The following is a 15,990-nucleotide window of genomic DNA, read 5'->3' as shown; positions in this document are numbered from 1 at the left end:
GCAGGGGGAGGGGTCATTTGGAGATTGACTCTTTTTATCCACTCAATTGTTGCATTATAATATCCACTAACATGCCAAAGCCTTTCGGTCAGTTCTCTCGATTGTGCTCTGCTCTCAGGTATCGCTGCACGAGAAACCGCGCAAGCTCTCAAGACGCTGGCCTCAGCTGCTCGTGGAGTGGCAGCGTCGACCGACAATCCTCCGGCTCAGAATTCCATGCTGGACACAGCGCGCGACGTGATGGAAGGATCTGCCTTGCTGATCCAGGAAGCCAAGCACGCACTGGCCTCGCCCGGAGACGCGGAGAGTCAGCAACGCCTGGCGCAGGTCAGGCATACCAAGCACGTTCCTCAGATCGTGTTAAAACATAAATAATATAATACAATATATATGTACTACAGAGCCAGTTTTAACCTAACCCACGGTGTCAGCAGTGGGCCGCACTCTCGTCTCTGAGTCAGAAGGTTGTGGGTTCAAGTCCCACTCCAGAGACTTGAGCACAAAATCTGAGGGAGTGCTGCACTGTCAGAGGTGCCGTCTTTCGGATGAGACGTTAAACCGAGGCCCCCATCTGCTCTCTCAGGTGGACATAAAAGATCCCATGGCCACTATTTCGAAGAAGAGCAGGGGAGTTGTGAATGGCACAGTGTTCAGCGCCATTCACAACTCCTCAGATAATGAAGCAGTCCATGCCTGCATGCAACAAGGCCTGGACGACGTTCAGCCTTGGTCTGATAAGTGGTAGGTAACATTCGCGCCACAGGAGTGCCAGGCAATGACTATCTCCAACAAGCGAGAGTCTAACCACCACCCCTTGACATTCAACGGCATTACCATCGCCGAATCCCCCACCATCAACATCCTGGGGGTCACCATTGACCAGAAATTTAACTGGACCAGCCACATAAATACTGTGGCAACAAGAGCAGGTCAGAGGCTGGGTATTCTGTGGCGAGTGTCTCACCTCCTGACTCCCAAAGCCTTTCCACCATCTACAAGGCACAAGTCAGGAGTGTGATGGAATACTCTCCACTTGCCTGGATGAGTGCAGCTCCAACAACACTCAAGAAGCTCAACACCATCCAGGACAAAGCAGCCCGCTTGATTGGCACCCCATCCACCACCTTAAACATTCACTCCCTCCACCACCGGCGCACCGTGGCTGCAGTGTGTACCATCTACAAGATGCACCGCAGCAACTCGCCAAGGCTTCTTCGGCAGCACCTCCCAAACCCGTGACCTCTACCACCTAGAAGGACAGGGGCAGCAGGCGCATGGGAACACCACCACCTCCAAGTTCCCCTCCAAGTCACACACCATCCTGACTTGGAAATATATCGGCCGATCCTTCATCGTCGCTGGGTCAAAATCCTGGAACTCCCTCCCTAACAGCACTGTGGGAGCACCTTCACCACACGGACTGCAGCGGTTTAAGAAGGCGGCTCACCACCACCTTTTCAAGGGCAACTAGGGATGGGCAATAAATGCTGGCCTTGCCAGCGACGCCCACATCCCAGGAAGGAATGAAAAAAAAGTTCTTCCCGGCGTCCTGGACCAATATTTATTTCTCAACCAACACCTAAGCCATATTATTAGGCCATTATCACATTGCTGTTTGTGGGAGCTTGCTGTGTGCAAATTGGCTGCCGCATTTCCTACATTACAACAGTGACTCCACTTCAAAAGTATTTAATTGGGTGTAAAGTGCTTTGGGACGTCCTGAGGTGGTGAAAGGTGCTATAAAAATGCAAGTCTTTCTTTTCTAACCCGCCCGGCAGGAAAGGGGGAGGTTTGGGTCGGAGGTCAATGGAGGATAATATTGGGCAGGCTGTAAACCAGGCGGGTGACCCCTGAACCCATGGGCTTCCTGCTGGGCGGTTTGGTTAAAATTGCCCCCTTTATGTTTTAACCTCTTTCTCTTCAGCTCGCCCTCTTGCACCCAAGCTGTTGGGTAAACGCCATCCCTGCTTAGCCCTGCATGGTCTCCACATTGCAGCACCAGCTCCTGGCATACATTACTGCCACGATACATTTCTTAACCCCACCATCCAAGCTGTCCTTTGTTGGCCTACACAGGGGAACAATCCAATCTGTTCAATTACCCAGCGGCGCACTTCAATCCACTCTGCTCACCAGCACTGAGAAAGTGGCTGCTGCGTTTAGAACTGATTCCAACGCAATGGGCCGCAGTGCAGTGTAAAACCAGCAGGAGCAGCAACAAGGCAAAGGTTGACCTGCGTTAGTAAGGAGACCCCTGTCCTCTGACCCCCGCCCACCCACTGACCCTGCCCACCCCTTGCCCTCTGACCCCCGCCCATCCCTTGCCCTCTGGCCCCCATCTCGGTATCTCCCTCTGAAACAGGCACTGACCCTGTGATATTCCATTCAGACCCTTTTCCAACTTAGAAAGTTCCCATTTATAGTTGCCCTTATACGTTTGAGCCTAGTATTTATCCAACCCTGTACTCTGCCCTGTCGTCCATGGCGTCACGCCGTAGCAATAAATTATTGATGTTGAGCAAGCTACTCAACAGTTTACCTCTCAGATCCCTCAAATCATTTCAGAATATTTTTCCTGAACTTCCTGACCTATAATTGTTAGGTATGTTTAGATCCTTTCCCAATGATTGTTTATTTGCTGTCTTAATCTCCTTTATGTTGAGTATTTCCTAACAGATACATTCCACACTGGTTCACTAATGTCCTTCAGGGAAGGAAACCTGCCGTCCTTGCCTGGTCTGGCCTACATGTGACTGCAGTCCCACGCCAACATGATCAGCAAGTCACTTGGTTTTATCAAACCCCTTGAGAATAAGAACCATCACTGCCTGCTCCGGGCAACTAGGGATGGGCAGTAAATGCTGGCCTTGCCAGCGACGCCCACATTACATTAAAAAACACCATTTTTTTTGGATAGGAGCAGTACCTCGATCCCAAGTCCTTTTAGTCCTGACCATGTGAACTGACTGCTTGAAGACCTTCAGCCATGGCACAAGGCAACTTGTTTGTTCAGGTTTTCTCTTCCCCCTTTCAGGTTATCTCTGCAACCTCCTCCAGCCCAACAACACACCCTCTCTCCCTGACCTCCTCCAGCCCTACAACCCTCCCTACCTCTGTAACCTCCTCCAGCCCTACAATCCTCCCTACCTCTGTAACCCCCTACAACCCTCCCTACCTCTGTAACCTCCTCCAGCCCTACAACCCTCCCTACCTCTGTAACCTCCAGCCCTACAACCCTCCCTGTCTCCTGTAACCTCCTCCAGCCCTACAACCCTCGTACCTCTGTAACCTCCAGCCCTACAACCCTCCCTGTCTCCTGTAACCTCCTCCAGCCCTACAACCCTCGTACCTCTGTAACCTCCTCCAGCCCTACAACCCTCCCTGTCTCCTGTAACCTCCTCCAGCCCCCTACAACCCTCCCTCTCTCTGTAACCTCCTCCAGCCCCCTACAACCCTCCCTATCTCTGTAACCTCCTCCAGCCCTACAACCCTCCCTATCTCTGTAACCTCCAGCCCTACAACCCTCCCTAGCTCTGTAACCTCCTCCAGCCCTACAACCCTCCCTATCTCTGTAACCTCCTCCAGCCCTACACCCTCCCTATCTCTGTAACCTCCTCCAGCCCTACACCCTCCCTATCTCTGTAATCTCCTCCAGCCCTACACCCTTCCCTATCTCTGGAACCTCCTATAGCCCTACACCCTCCCTATCTCTGGAACCTCCTACAGCCCTTCGAGATCTCTGCGCTCCTCCAATTCTGGCCTCTTGCACATCCCTGATTATAATCGCGCCACCATTGGCAGCCGTGCCTTCAGCTGCCGAGGCCCTAAACTCTGGAACTCCCTTCCTGAACCTCTCTGCATCTACACAATTCTCCTCCTTTAAGATGCTCCTTAAATCCTACCTCTTTGGCCAAGCTTTTGGTCACTTTCGCTATACGCGGCTCGGTGTTAAACTTTGTTTGCTAACGCTGCTGAGAAGCTCCTTGGGATGTTTCACTACGTCAAAGACTCTACGTAACTGTAAGTTGTCGATGCCTCATTCCCACTTGTGCCTCATCGCCAGGTGGCATTGGCTGCGATCGGGCACTCACAGGGCAGTTGATTGGTGATTTGTCCTCCTACTCTGGGGCACATCTCGTTGGCGTAGACTGCTCCCGTGCCAACAAACCATCGAATCGGACTGGGTTTCACCCGGTCAGTGGAAGACTAGCGCTTCAGAGTTCCAGCCAAGACGGTTGTATCAAGTCTGTTCCTTTGTTTTCTGAAGGTGGCCAAGGCGGTATCTCACTCGTTGAACAACTGTGTGAACTGCTTGCCTGGGCAGAAGGATGTGGACATGGCACTTAAAAGCATTGGAGAGTCCAGCAAAAAACTGCTGGTTGACTCGGTAAGATTTTAGAAATGTACCGTAACGCCAAACCATTTTCTGGAAGGAACTAAATGACTTCTATTTATTTATTTATTTTTTTAAACCCTGTAAACTACAAATCAAAAGCCTCGGAGGCAATCCAGGCACCCAGGCCAGAATCTCACATTAACTCAACATCGCTGGATCCCTCCCCCTTTACTGTAAAGAGACAGCCAGACCAGTTTTACAGAAATCTGGACTCTTCAGTTCCACGTGCCCAGAGTGTGCAAGAATAGCAGAGGAGAGTGAGCCTGAGTGAACCCTGGTCTATGTCAAATGGGAGTCCATGTGTGAAGCACAGGGTCGTAACCCAAATTCAAAGGAGGGCCAAGTAAGATTATTCCCAGGCATATCGCACCCCTCTTGTTGCACAGGTGGCAGCCCCGGAGTCTCCTCAAAATGGCAGCCCCGGAGTCTCCTCAAAATGGCAGCCCCGGAGTCTCCTCAAAATGGCAGCCCCGGAGTCTCCTCAAAATGGCAGCCCCGGAGTCTCTTCAAAATGGCAGCCCGGAGTCTCATCAAAATGGCAGCCCCGGATTCTCCTCAAAATGGTAGCCCAGAGTCTCCTCAAAATGGCAGCCCAGAGTCTGATCAAAATGGTGGAAAGACTCGCTCTTGCATCTTTTGTATGTTGTAGCGCACCCCACTTGCTGCACTGATTGGTAAGTTACTGTATTCAGGTGATAACTCGCATCTAAAACCCCAAAACCACACATTCACCGAGCCCTGGCAGCACATTGAGAACCCAGCGGGCATTGCTTGAACAAGTTCACGCCCGCAGCCCAGAATTGGCCTCCAGCATTGTTTGCACACCACTCTGTGGGACTCGCTCACTATCTCACTGCACCACGAGTGTAACGTCTCCTACGCCTTTGTCAATCGCAGCAACAAGCTGTGCAATGTTTCTGGATATTACAACATTGCTGGATCCTCGCTGAGCCGTTTTAAGACACAGAAAGTTGAGCTAGTGGGGCTTCTTTTCCTGTGCAGTTAAGATGCGAGTGTCGGCGTGTGCAAGTGTCTTGTCAGTGCGCGCGTGTGTCGGTGCGCGTCAGTCTGTGTGTGTGTGTGCCAACTGTAAACATTGAGGTTTATAAATGTCCAACCGCAAATACATGGATTAATGAGCTGCTTTCTCTCTCTCTCTTCCCTTTTTCAACCTCTTCCTCTGTCCCTTACCCCTCTTTGCACCCCCATCCCCACCCCCTGGGCAGTTGCCACCGAGCACCAAGAGCTTTCAGGAAGCTCAGAGCGAGTTGAACCATGCCGCTGCCGGCTTGAACCAGTCAGCGGGGGAGGTTGTCCACGCGTCCCGGGGAACCAGCAGGCAACTGGCCGCCGCGTCTGGCAAATTCAGCGAGGACTTTGACGAGTTTCTGGATGCGGGGATCGAAATGGCCGGACAGGCTCAGGTAAGGAGCGTCGCCTGGCGGGTTATGGCACACCGGGGCCAGCAACCCAGAGGTCGTGAGTTCAAACCCCCAGCGTGGCAAAGTTGGGGAATTGGATTAAAATCTGGTCGTTTGTGGGCTGGCACCAGCTAAAATGGCAGTGACAGCGTAAAAAACCCAACTGGTTCACTCATGTCTGTCGGGGAAGGGAACCCGCCATCCTTACCGGAGACTACACGTGACTCCAGTCCCACACCAACATGGTTGAATCTTAATGGCCTCGGGGCAACTAGGGATGGGCAATAAATGCACCCTTACCAGCATCGCCCACATCCTGAGAAGAAATAATGTCGGTGAATGTGCATTTTATTGTAATGTTGTTGTGTTTCTGCACTTTAAAGCCTGCCAGAACACAAATTAAAAAATAGAACTTGGAGTTTAATGGACTGTTCCTTTTTTTAAACAAACAGTTGCCAGCAGGAGCCCTCTACACGTCGCAGTTAGGTTCTTGTCGATATATCTAAATTTTGTAGGTTGCCGTTGAAAGGGGATTCCCCTTTAAGAGTGGGGGTACTCATTGGGATTCCCCTTTAAGAGTGGGGGTACTCATCGGGATTCCCCTTTAAGAGTGGGGGTACTCATTCACTGACATCATTGGCAGTAATCTCAGAGCGACTGATTCTGCTGCAGGCAGTCTGCTGTTTAATAGAAGTACTTTTGTGTTGAAGGTGGCAAATTAAATGGTTTACTCTTTTGGATTGAGTGTGAAGCACCCCGTGACGGAGTGATGGCCGGCCCGGCAAGTTCTCCCCTCAGCGCGGTGCCTTGGGCCCAGACTCGCAGCAGACCATCTCCCAGTGCTGCAGTTTTCCCATGCCGAGCTCTTGGAGTGAGAGCCTGTGATGGCGTGTCCATGGAAACCTCATCATCCTCAGTGCATGTCGGATCCTGACTGAGATTGGAACTGAAATCTGGGCCACAGAGTCACAAGGATCGCATGTTGACCAACTCTGCTCCTCACCTTCTTAAACTGTAGCTCAAGATTCCTACGTTTGGGGTTCATTTTGAGGGGGAAACGAGCCCTTCTGTTGCCCCCGCCCCCTCCCGGCCTATGATTTTGAGCAGAGAATAGCTGCACATTGGCCGCCCCCTGCCGTTTGATTCCACGTCACGTACTTCCTGGGAACTAGCGATTGCCGTGTGCAGGGACTCTCCAGCTGCTCCAGTTCATCCGGAGCCAGCAGTGAGCGGCTGGGCTAGAGGGGCAGTGTAAGCTGTAGGCAGCCAGCGCCCTGTTTGATGCCACGTCCATCTCCTGCCCTGTTCGTACCCACCTTACAGCACAGAAGGAGGCTATTCGGACCCGATCTTGCCCGTGCCAGCTCTTTGAAAGAGCTGTCCGAGTAGTCCCGCTCCCCAGCTGCTGTTGATCTTTACTGGCGCAGAAATGAGCTGCCTGCCTTTTGTGAGGGTTGGCTGGACTCTCCCTGAGTGACAGAACTTAGCACTGCTGAGGGCACGTGTCCCCTCCTTTCTTCCACTGCTTCACATCCAGCAGATCTGGGCTGCTTCCGTAACAATGTCCCTTTTTACGTGGACAGTTCGTTGGCCTGAATCCCAACTCTCAACCGGGAGAGCCAGCTGGATTTGAAGGTGTGTTGGAGACGGGGCGGGCGGATAGGGTTGCTGCTCTGCTGGAGGTCAACCCAGTGTTCAGAGGCAGGAGCTCCAGCCTCCGGCTCGCCAGACTTCAACATCAGTCTGGGGTGGGTTTAAACAGCTGTCCGATGGTGTTCCAACACCTGATTTGTAAGTTGACTCTAATGACGTTGAAGGAACTTCTACTCTTTCAACACCAGGTTCTTGGATCCTGTGCACACTCAGTTAATGCAAAAACCCCAAGAGCAAATGCACAGCCCCAGTGACCCCTCGTTCCTTTAGTTCAGTGGCCCCAATAGCAGAATTATATACCCACATTCACATGGGTCTCTGCCACTGCGTGCTGAACCTGGGCTCATTTTATTTTAGAGAGTGCGACTGACAGAGGGAGACCTGAGCATCTGCAGTCAGAAAGACTTAACTTTCACGATCTCAGGACGTCCCAAAGCGCTTTACACCCAATGAATACTTTTTGAAGTGTGGTCACTGTTGTAACGTGCGATACGCGGCAGCCAATTGGCACACAGCAAGCTCCCACAAACAGCAATGTGATAATGACCAGATCATCTGTTTCTGTGATGTTGGTTGAGGGATAAATATTGGCCCCAGGACACCGAGGGTAACTCCCCTGCTCTTCTTCGAATAGTGCCATGGGATCTTTTACGTCCACCTGAGAGAGCAGACGGGGTCTCAGTTTAACGTCTCGTCCGAAAGACGGCACCTCCGACAGTGCAGCACTCCCTCAGCACCGCACTGGAGCGTCAGCCTAGATTTTTGTGCTCTCGTCTTTGGAGTGGGACTTGAACCCACGACCTTCTGACTCAGGCGAGTGTGCTGCCCACTGAGCCACGGCCGACACGGTCCTGTAGTTTTAAAGGACCCTGAAGCACCTGAAAACCCAGTTAGTTCACTGACTGTCACCGGCTGGAGCACAAAGCTACAGTCTACGCCGCTCCGGTCCCGGGGTGTCCTCCTGAGAGGCGTGGTGAGGTGAGCGACGCAACTCACGGGAATACGTGCGAGTGTACCAGCGAGACACGCCATGACCACGTGAGGAATGGGACGAGCGGACCTTCAGCAGGAGATGCTTTCCTCTCCGCAACTCACAGTCGGCACCAAACCCTGGACATACGGGCTTTGGATAATCCCTCCCAACACCTGTCACCAAAGCTCTTGGAGTTAGGAACATGGGAACAGGGGGAGGCCATTCAGCCCATCGAACCTGTTCCGCCATTCAATCAGATCATGGCTGATCTGTATCCCAACTCCATCCTTCCACCTTGGTTCCGTAACCTTTAATACCCTTACCCAACAAAAATCTTTCAATCTCCGTTTTGAAATTTTCAATTGACCCCCAGCCTCAACCTTTTTTTTGGGAGAGTTTTCCAGATTTCCACCACCCTTTGTGTGAAGAAGTGCTTCCTGACATCACCCCTGAACGGCCTGGCTCTAATTTTAAGTTTTGCCCCCTTGTTCTGGACTCCTCCCCTCCCACAGGGTAGATAGTTTCTCTCTCTCTACTCCATCAACTCCTTTAATCATCTTAAACACCTCGATTAGATCACCTCATAATTTAACCCTTTTAGCCCCGGTATCATTCAGGTGAATCTGCGCTGCCCCCCCCTCCAAGGCCAATATGTCCTTCCTGAGGTGCCAGGAACGAGGGGAGAGAGTGAGAGGAGAGTGCGAGGGGGGAGTGCAAGGGGAGGGAGCGAGGGGGAGGGCGAGGGGATGAGTGCGAGGGGGGAGGGCGAGGGGAGGGAGCGAGGGGAGAGTGCAAGGGAGCGAGGGGAAAGTGCGAGGGGAGAGTGCGAGGGGAGTGCGAGGGAGTGAGGGGCGCGTGCGAGGGAAGCGTGCGAGAGGAGAGTGCGAGGGGACGGTCAGTCTGCTCCTGACGTACACTCAGTGTTGGCCTCGGAGAGTCTGGCCTCCGCGATGGCGAAGGGAATGCAGCACGTTCAGAGTCTGCATTCCCAGCCCAGGGGCAGCATACGCTCAGAGCTGCCAAAAAGTGAGGTCAGCTTATGAAAAGTAATTAAATACCACATACTCTCGACTAATCCCTGCGGGGGAATCCGGGTGCTTTGTCACTTCTGCTGATTCACTGATCACCTGGTGTGGGACATGAATCACTGGAGGATAAAAGCTGAACCAGGGGCATTTGGAAGGGTTCAAAGCCACACGTGTAACTATTTTCTTTTAAGGGCGTCAGCCGTGAGTCAATGGTAGCAAGCTCGCCTCTGAGTCAGAAGGTTGTGGGATCAAGTTCTACTACAGAGAATTGAGCACGTAATCTAGACGGACTCTCTCACTGCAGTACTGAGGGACAATCTTTCCGCTAGTTCTTTCTTTGGCCTGCGGGGCCCCTTTAACGGGCTGTGGGGGCCATTCAAAATTCCGCACACGCGCTGTTTTTCTATTTAAAAGCCGGCTCACCAGCTGCATGGGACCTTCAGAGCACTGCGCCATGCAGCTTAAAGGGGATGCTGCTGAGGGAGTGCTGCACTGTCGGAGGTGCCGTCTTTCGGATGAGATGTTAACATAGAAACTAGGAGCTGGAGTAGGCCATTCGGCCCTTCGAGCCTGCTCCGCCATTCAACGAGATCCTGGCTGATCATCCAAACCCTAGCACCCGGTCCCTACACCGACAGCCATCCCATCCAAGCCCTATCCCCGTAACCCCACATATTTAATCCCCCCTAACACTAAGGGCCAATTTTTATCATGGCCAATCAACCTAACCCGCACATCTTTGGACTGTGGGAGGAAACCGGAGCACCCGGAGGAAACCCACGCAAACACAGGGAGAATGTGCAAACTCCACACAGACAGTCACCCGAGGCCGGATTTGAACCCGGGTCCCTGGCGCTGTGAGGCAACAGTGCTAACCACTATGCCACCGTGCTGCCCCGTCTGCTCTCTCAGGTGGATGTAAAAGATCCCATGGCCTTTATTTTGAAGAAGAACAGGGGAGTTTTTCCTGGTGTCTTGGTCAATATTTATTCCTCAACCAACATCAGTAGACAGATTATCTGGACTTTATCACATTGTTGTTTGTGGGATCTTGATGTGCGCAAATTGACTGCCGCGTTTCCCACATTACAACAGTGACTACACTTCAAAAGGACTTCATTGGATGTCGAGCACTTTGGGACGCCCTGAGGTGGGATATAAATGGACATCTTCTTCCATAGAATCATAGAAATGTACGGCACAGTAGGTGGCCATTCGGCCCATCGTGTCTGTGCCAGAAACCGAACGAAAAGACGTCACGAAAGGCCAACTTAGATCAGTGTTTATCTTGTGGCAAATGCTGGATTGGAAGGCAGCCGTGCTCCCCACTTTGATCCTCACTGCCAGCTCACTTTCTGCACCTGGTTTCGTATTGCTGTGCCTTCGTTCTTTGAAGAGATTGTTCCTGCGCTTGCCACATGGGATTCAGCAATTATTTGAGGTGAGATAGGCTTAAAGGGGCCATTGTCATCTTGACAGTGGTGTGCCAAGTCTTTCTTGCACATCTCCAGGAGAAAGTTGTAAGCCAGTGCTATGATGATTCATTTTGCCTCACTGTATTTGCAAGTAGTTCAACACCTCTTAAAGACTTTGCCCCTTTAATGGCAGTAGCCGCAGCAGCCTTAATCATAACCTTATTCCTCCCGGGGTGGTTTCAGCCCTCTCTGCCTCATCCAAGGGAGCGTCCTTTGTATAGGAGAGTGAGCATCAGCTTGGCTCAGTGGGCAACACGCTCGTCTCTGAGTCAGAAGGTCGTGGGTTCAAGCCCCACTCCACAGACTTGAGCACAAACATCTAGGCTGACGCTCCAGTGCAATGCTGAGGGAGCGCTGCCCGGTCGAGGGTGAGATGTTAAACGGAGGGCCCGTCTGCTCTCTCGGTGGGTGTAAAAGAGCCCATGGCACTACTGGAAGAAGAGATGGGGAGCTCCCCCAGTGTTCTGGCCAAGAGTCAGCCCTCGACCAACATCACTTAAAAAATAATATTAACTGGTCATCTGTCTGATTTACTGCACAGTTTGAAGCGGAGTCCATGAATTCTTTTTTAAAGGAAATCAGTTTCTTGAAAATAGGGATGTTAAAGGACACTGGAAATAAGCAGGAGACTGGGATTACACAGGTGAGGACTCGATGGGCCAACAGGCCTGTTTCTCTGCTGGACCATTTCATAAAATTGGTTGCCATGTTTGTCTACATAACGTCAGTGACTACACTAACAAAGTACAGGAAACTTTGGTTTATCCGGAGGTTGTATGGCCGGAAACTTTGCTCTAACGGCAGAAATCAGCAGCCGTTTTAGTTCGTTTTTTTTTTCTTCTCCTAGCATTCTGTTAACAGGCAGGCTCTGGAAAGCGTCTTTGGAGCTTCGCAACAGCTTCAGAGACGCTTCAAGGTACGGGCCGAGTGTTTACGAGCTGTTGCTGAGCAACAGTGTTTGTTGTCAAATACAGAGATTTTCATCTCCGTATGCTTCAACGTTGACTTTGCATGTCCGGCACTTTTGATAGATCGGCAACACGCTGGTCCCGTCGGTGCCGGATATCAGAACTTTTCCTGTAGTTTATTGGATGAAGTGCTGTGTCCTGTGGATCTTGTAGGATGTCCTCTAAATGGAAGCCGTTTTTTTCTTTCTTTCCCATCTTTGATCCTGCCGTTGCCAGCACATTTCAAGCACGGTTCACTGGATGGTTAATGGGAGCCGGAGCCCCAGCTGATGTCATTCCTGTTTCTCCTCCCACCCCAACCCATGGATACTGAAACCAGTTGTAGTGTCTCCTCAGTGAGAGCAGCTACCGACAGATAAACTGGTGAACCTTCCTGGTCTGGGTGACTCGGGAACCATGGCCATTGGGGGGACCATAGGTTCAAATGCCCAATAAAAAGGATGTTCTCCTCATCTCCTGGGTCTGTTGCTGGCACGACATCCCTTCACCAAAAGGACGGATGGGCCGCCATGACCCTCTCTGACCCACGCATGGCTGGGCCCACTGTCGGCGTGGATGAGATCAAATCAGCAGAGGCTGGAAAAAGAGTCGTGACCACTTTGGTTTCTCGATCTGTCCAGTTGAGTTTTTGAAATTGCCGCTAGTTGGCGGGGGAGGGTTTCCTTTTCCCATTAGAATTCAATTGGAGAATTGTGGCCAATTCTGAGCACCACACTTTAGGAAGGATGTCAAGGCCTTGGAGAGGGTGCAGAGGAGATTTACCAGAATGGCACCAGGGATGAGGGACTTCAATTATGTGGCGAGACTGGAGAAGCTGGGGTTGTTTTCCTCGGAGCACTGAAGGTTAAGAGGAGATTTAACAGAGGTGTCCAAAATTATGAGGGATTTTGATGGAGTAAATAAGAAACTATTTTCACTGGCAGGAGGGTCGGTAACCAGAGGACACAGATTTAAAATAATTTGCAATAAAGCCATGGGGGAGATGAGAATTTTTTTTACGCAGCGAGTTGTTGTGATCTGGAAAGTGCTGCCTGAAAGGGCGGTGGAGGCAGATTCAATAGTAACGATGAAAAGGGAATTGGAGAAATACTTGAAAAGTAAAAAAAACTGCTATGGGGAAGAGCAGGAGAGCGGGATTAATTGGATAGATCTTTCAGAGAATAGCACAGGTGTGATGGACCGAATGGCCTCCTTCTGTGCTGTATGATTCTCTTATTCGGAGGCTGCTGCTATAGAATTGCTAGTTTGACACTGCCTAGTACAGTGTGAGAATGCAACACTAACAGTAGTCTATTGTGAGAGACAGACAGACTATTCAGAACAACAGTGTAAACTATTAAAGGTTTTGCTTGTTTTTATACAGACAAAAGAGGGTCAGATCCAGGTCGTTGGTAACTTGAAGAATATCTCCATGGCTTCCAGCAAATTGCTACTCGCTGCCAAGTCACTTTCTGTTGACCCCGCAGCACCCAACGCCAAGAATCTCCTGGCAGCTGCGGCCCGGTAAGGACTGCTTGCGTTCATTGTACTTCTCCGATGCTGAAGCTTCACATTGGCCAGTGTTCGAGTGCCCTGTTGGCCGTGGCTCAGTGGGCAGCACCCTCGCCTCTGAGTCAGAAAGCCGTGGGTTCAAGTCCCACTCCAGAGTGCTGAGCGCAAAATCCAGGCTGACGCTCCAGTGCAGTGCTGTGGGAGTGCAGCACTGTCAGAGGTGCCGTCTTTCGGATGAGACGTTAAACCGAGGCCCCGTCTGCTCTCTCAGGTGGACGTAAAAGATCCCACGGCACTATTTGTAACAGAGCAGGAGCGTTCTCCCCGGTGTCCTGGCCAATATTAATCCCTCAACCAACATCACTGAAATAAATGATCTGGTCATTATCACATTGCTGTTTGTGGGAGCTTGCTGTGCGCAAATTGGCTGCCGTGTTTCCCACATTACAACAGTGACCACACTCAAAAAGTACTTCATTGACTATAAAGGGCTTTGAGACATCCTGAGGTTGTGAAAGGTGCTGTAGAAATGCAAGTCTTTCTATCTGCCCATTTGTGAAGCTACTCAGGACAATTTTTACATTAAAGATGTTGTATAAATGGAAGTTGTTGATAATGATTGGGAGCAAATTGGCTGCCGCGTTTCCCACATTACAACAGTGACTACACTTCAAAAAGTACTTCATTGGCTGTTAAAGCGCTTTGGGACGTCCTGAGGTCGTTAAAGGTGCAAATTCTTCTTCGAAGGTTCTAATTAATGCGGGCATATAAACCAATGAACCAGACCTAGTTGACGAGGTGTTGAAATTATAGCCTAACAGTAAGCGTCTCCAATGTCTTGCAGGGCTGTTACGGAGAGCATCAACCAGTTGATTACACTGTGCACCCAGCAGGCTCCCGGCCAGAAGGAGTGTGACAATGCTCTCCGAGAGCTCGAGGTACAGAATCAAGCCAAACTCTGACAAAATGTGCTTAGGGAACGCAGTCTTGCTCACTTCCATTGTGGACGTCAGTCTGTTCGCTGTTCCATCAAGTCATCTTGCTGTGAAAACAGGGAGGCCGACTTACCTTGGCCCCAAGTGACATACTGGATTAAGCTTAATAGCGCGGCCTGTAAATTGTAAAATAACATGTTTAGTTAAGAGCTTGCATGGCAATATTTGGATCCAGCAAAAAAAAGAGTCTGAAGCGCCAATAGTTCTGGAGCCAAGACGTGCGGTATGTCAAGCGATGGATTTTACATGGTCATCTTAACCATCTAAGTCACGGAGGCTAAATAGTAACCGTAATGAATCTATAGAGGTCGATTAATTTTGGATTTTAATCCAAGTCCCAAGGTAGTGTCTGTAGTTGTAGTGAAATCTCAAGCACCCGCCGCGGTGGAGGGCCCATAGGACTGCAGAAGCTGATGGTGCAGGAGGAGGCTCTTGTGCCCATTGGGGGTGATACTGGTCTTTGGCATTGGTGCGAAACGGGCTTGTCGTGGATCAGCTCGTTTTACACTCTGCCCGACGACTTCAATGGAAAAGAAAACGGTGAGCGGTGTGAAATGGACTGCGAGTTCACTGAGCCTCCTTGGACTGCTGGCAAAGACCCATTTCACCCCAATGGGCCCTTGGCAGGTTCTGAGGATGAATGAAATGCTCTTTCTGAGGGTTTAGTGATGGTCGTCAGTCACTTGCAACCCTCGAATCGCGGCATTTCGGGGATTAAAAGGACACTGACACTGACAATTATAGATTTTTATATATGGGGTGCGCAGTTCAGTTTAAGAGGACGATTGTGCCTCATCATATGTGTAGTATCAGAAATAGCATAAACCGCGGCAAAAGATGTCACTCCAGTCGATCGTGTTTGTTCCATCGTGGCCTTTCCCCAGGATACAGCACGCGCCTGTATGATATGGTTCTTCCTGCAACTGGTACAGTTTTAAAGGGGGGGCAGGAACAGAGACACCTGGGGGTGTATGTACACAAGTCTTTGAAGGTGGCAGGACTAGTTGAGAAGGCTGTTAAAAAAGCATATGGGATCCATGGCTTTATAAACACAGGCACAGAGTCCAAAAACAAGGAAGTTACGCTAAACCTTTATAAATCACTGGTTAGACCTCAGCTGGAGTATTGTGTCCAATTCTGGGCTCCGCACTTTAGGAAGGATGTCAAGGCCTTGGAGAGGGTGCAGAGGAGATTTACTAGAATGGTACCAGGGATGAGGGACTTCAGTTATGCGGAGAGACTGGAGAAGCTGGGATTGTTCTCCTTGGAGCAGAGAAGGGTAAGCAGCGACCTGATAGAGGTGTTCAAAATCATGAAAGGTTTTGATAGAGTAAATATGTTTCCAGTGGGAGATGGGTCGGTAAGCAGAGGGCATGGTTTTAAGCTAATTGGCAACTGAGCCAGAGGCGACATGAGAAATCTTTGTACGCAGCGAGTTGTTGTGATCTGGAACGCGCTGCCTGAAAGGGCGGTGGAAGCAGATTCAGTGCTAACTTTCAAAATGGAATTGGATAAATACTAGAAGGGGAACATTTTGCTTTCCCGGGGAAAGAGCAGGGGGGAGTGGGACTAATTGGAGAGCTCGTTCAA

The 15,990-nt window shown here is 50.7% G+C and overlaps 1 protein-coding gene across 4 annotated transcripts in view; it reads left to right on the top strand.

The window, feature by feature from the left end:
* LOC147097260 (talin-2) overlaps positions 1 to 15,990 on the top strand; it is a 354,000-nt gene that overhangs the window by 256,565 nt on the left and 81,445 nt on the right. For all 4 annotated transcript variants that reach the window (XR_015074349.1, XM_085972076.1, XM_085972077.1 and 1 more), the window contains 5 exons: positions 119 to 327; positions 4,268 to 4,387; positions 5,623 to 5,820; positions 13,278 to 13,417; positions 14,250 to 14,343. Coding sequence is in view for 3 of the 4 variants with exons in the window: in XM_085972076.1 (XP_085828202.1) it covers positions 119 to 327; positions 4,268 to 4,387; positions 5,623 to 5,820; positions 13,278 to 13,417; positions 14,250 to 14,343 (761 nt within the window). In the remaining variant the exon portion in view is untranslated. The remainder of the gene's footprint in view (positions 1 to 118; positions 328 to 4,267; positions 4,388 to 5,622; positions 5,821 to 13,277; positions 13,418 to 14,249; positions 14,344 to 15,990) is intronic.

The sequence above is a fragment of the Somniosus microcephalus genome, chromosome 32 (genome assembly GCF_052327205.1).
Source record: "Somniosus microcephalus isolate GS21.2 chromosome 32, FLI_Smic_1.0, whole genome shotgun sequence".
In the NCBI taxonomy this organism is placed as follows: domain Eukaryota; kingdom Metazoa; phylum Chordata; class Chondrichthyes; order Squaliformes; family Somniosidae; genus Somniosus; species Somniosus microcephalus.
This window is presented reverse-complemented; position numbering and strand designations above follow the sequence as displayed.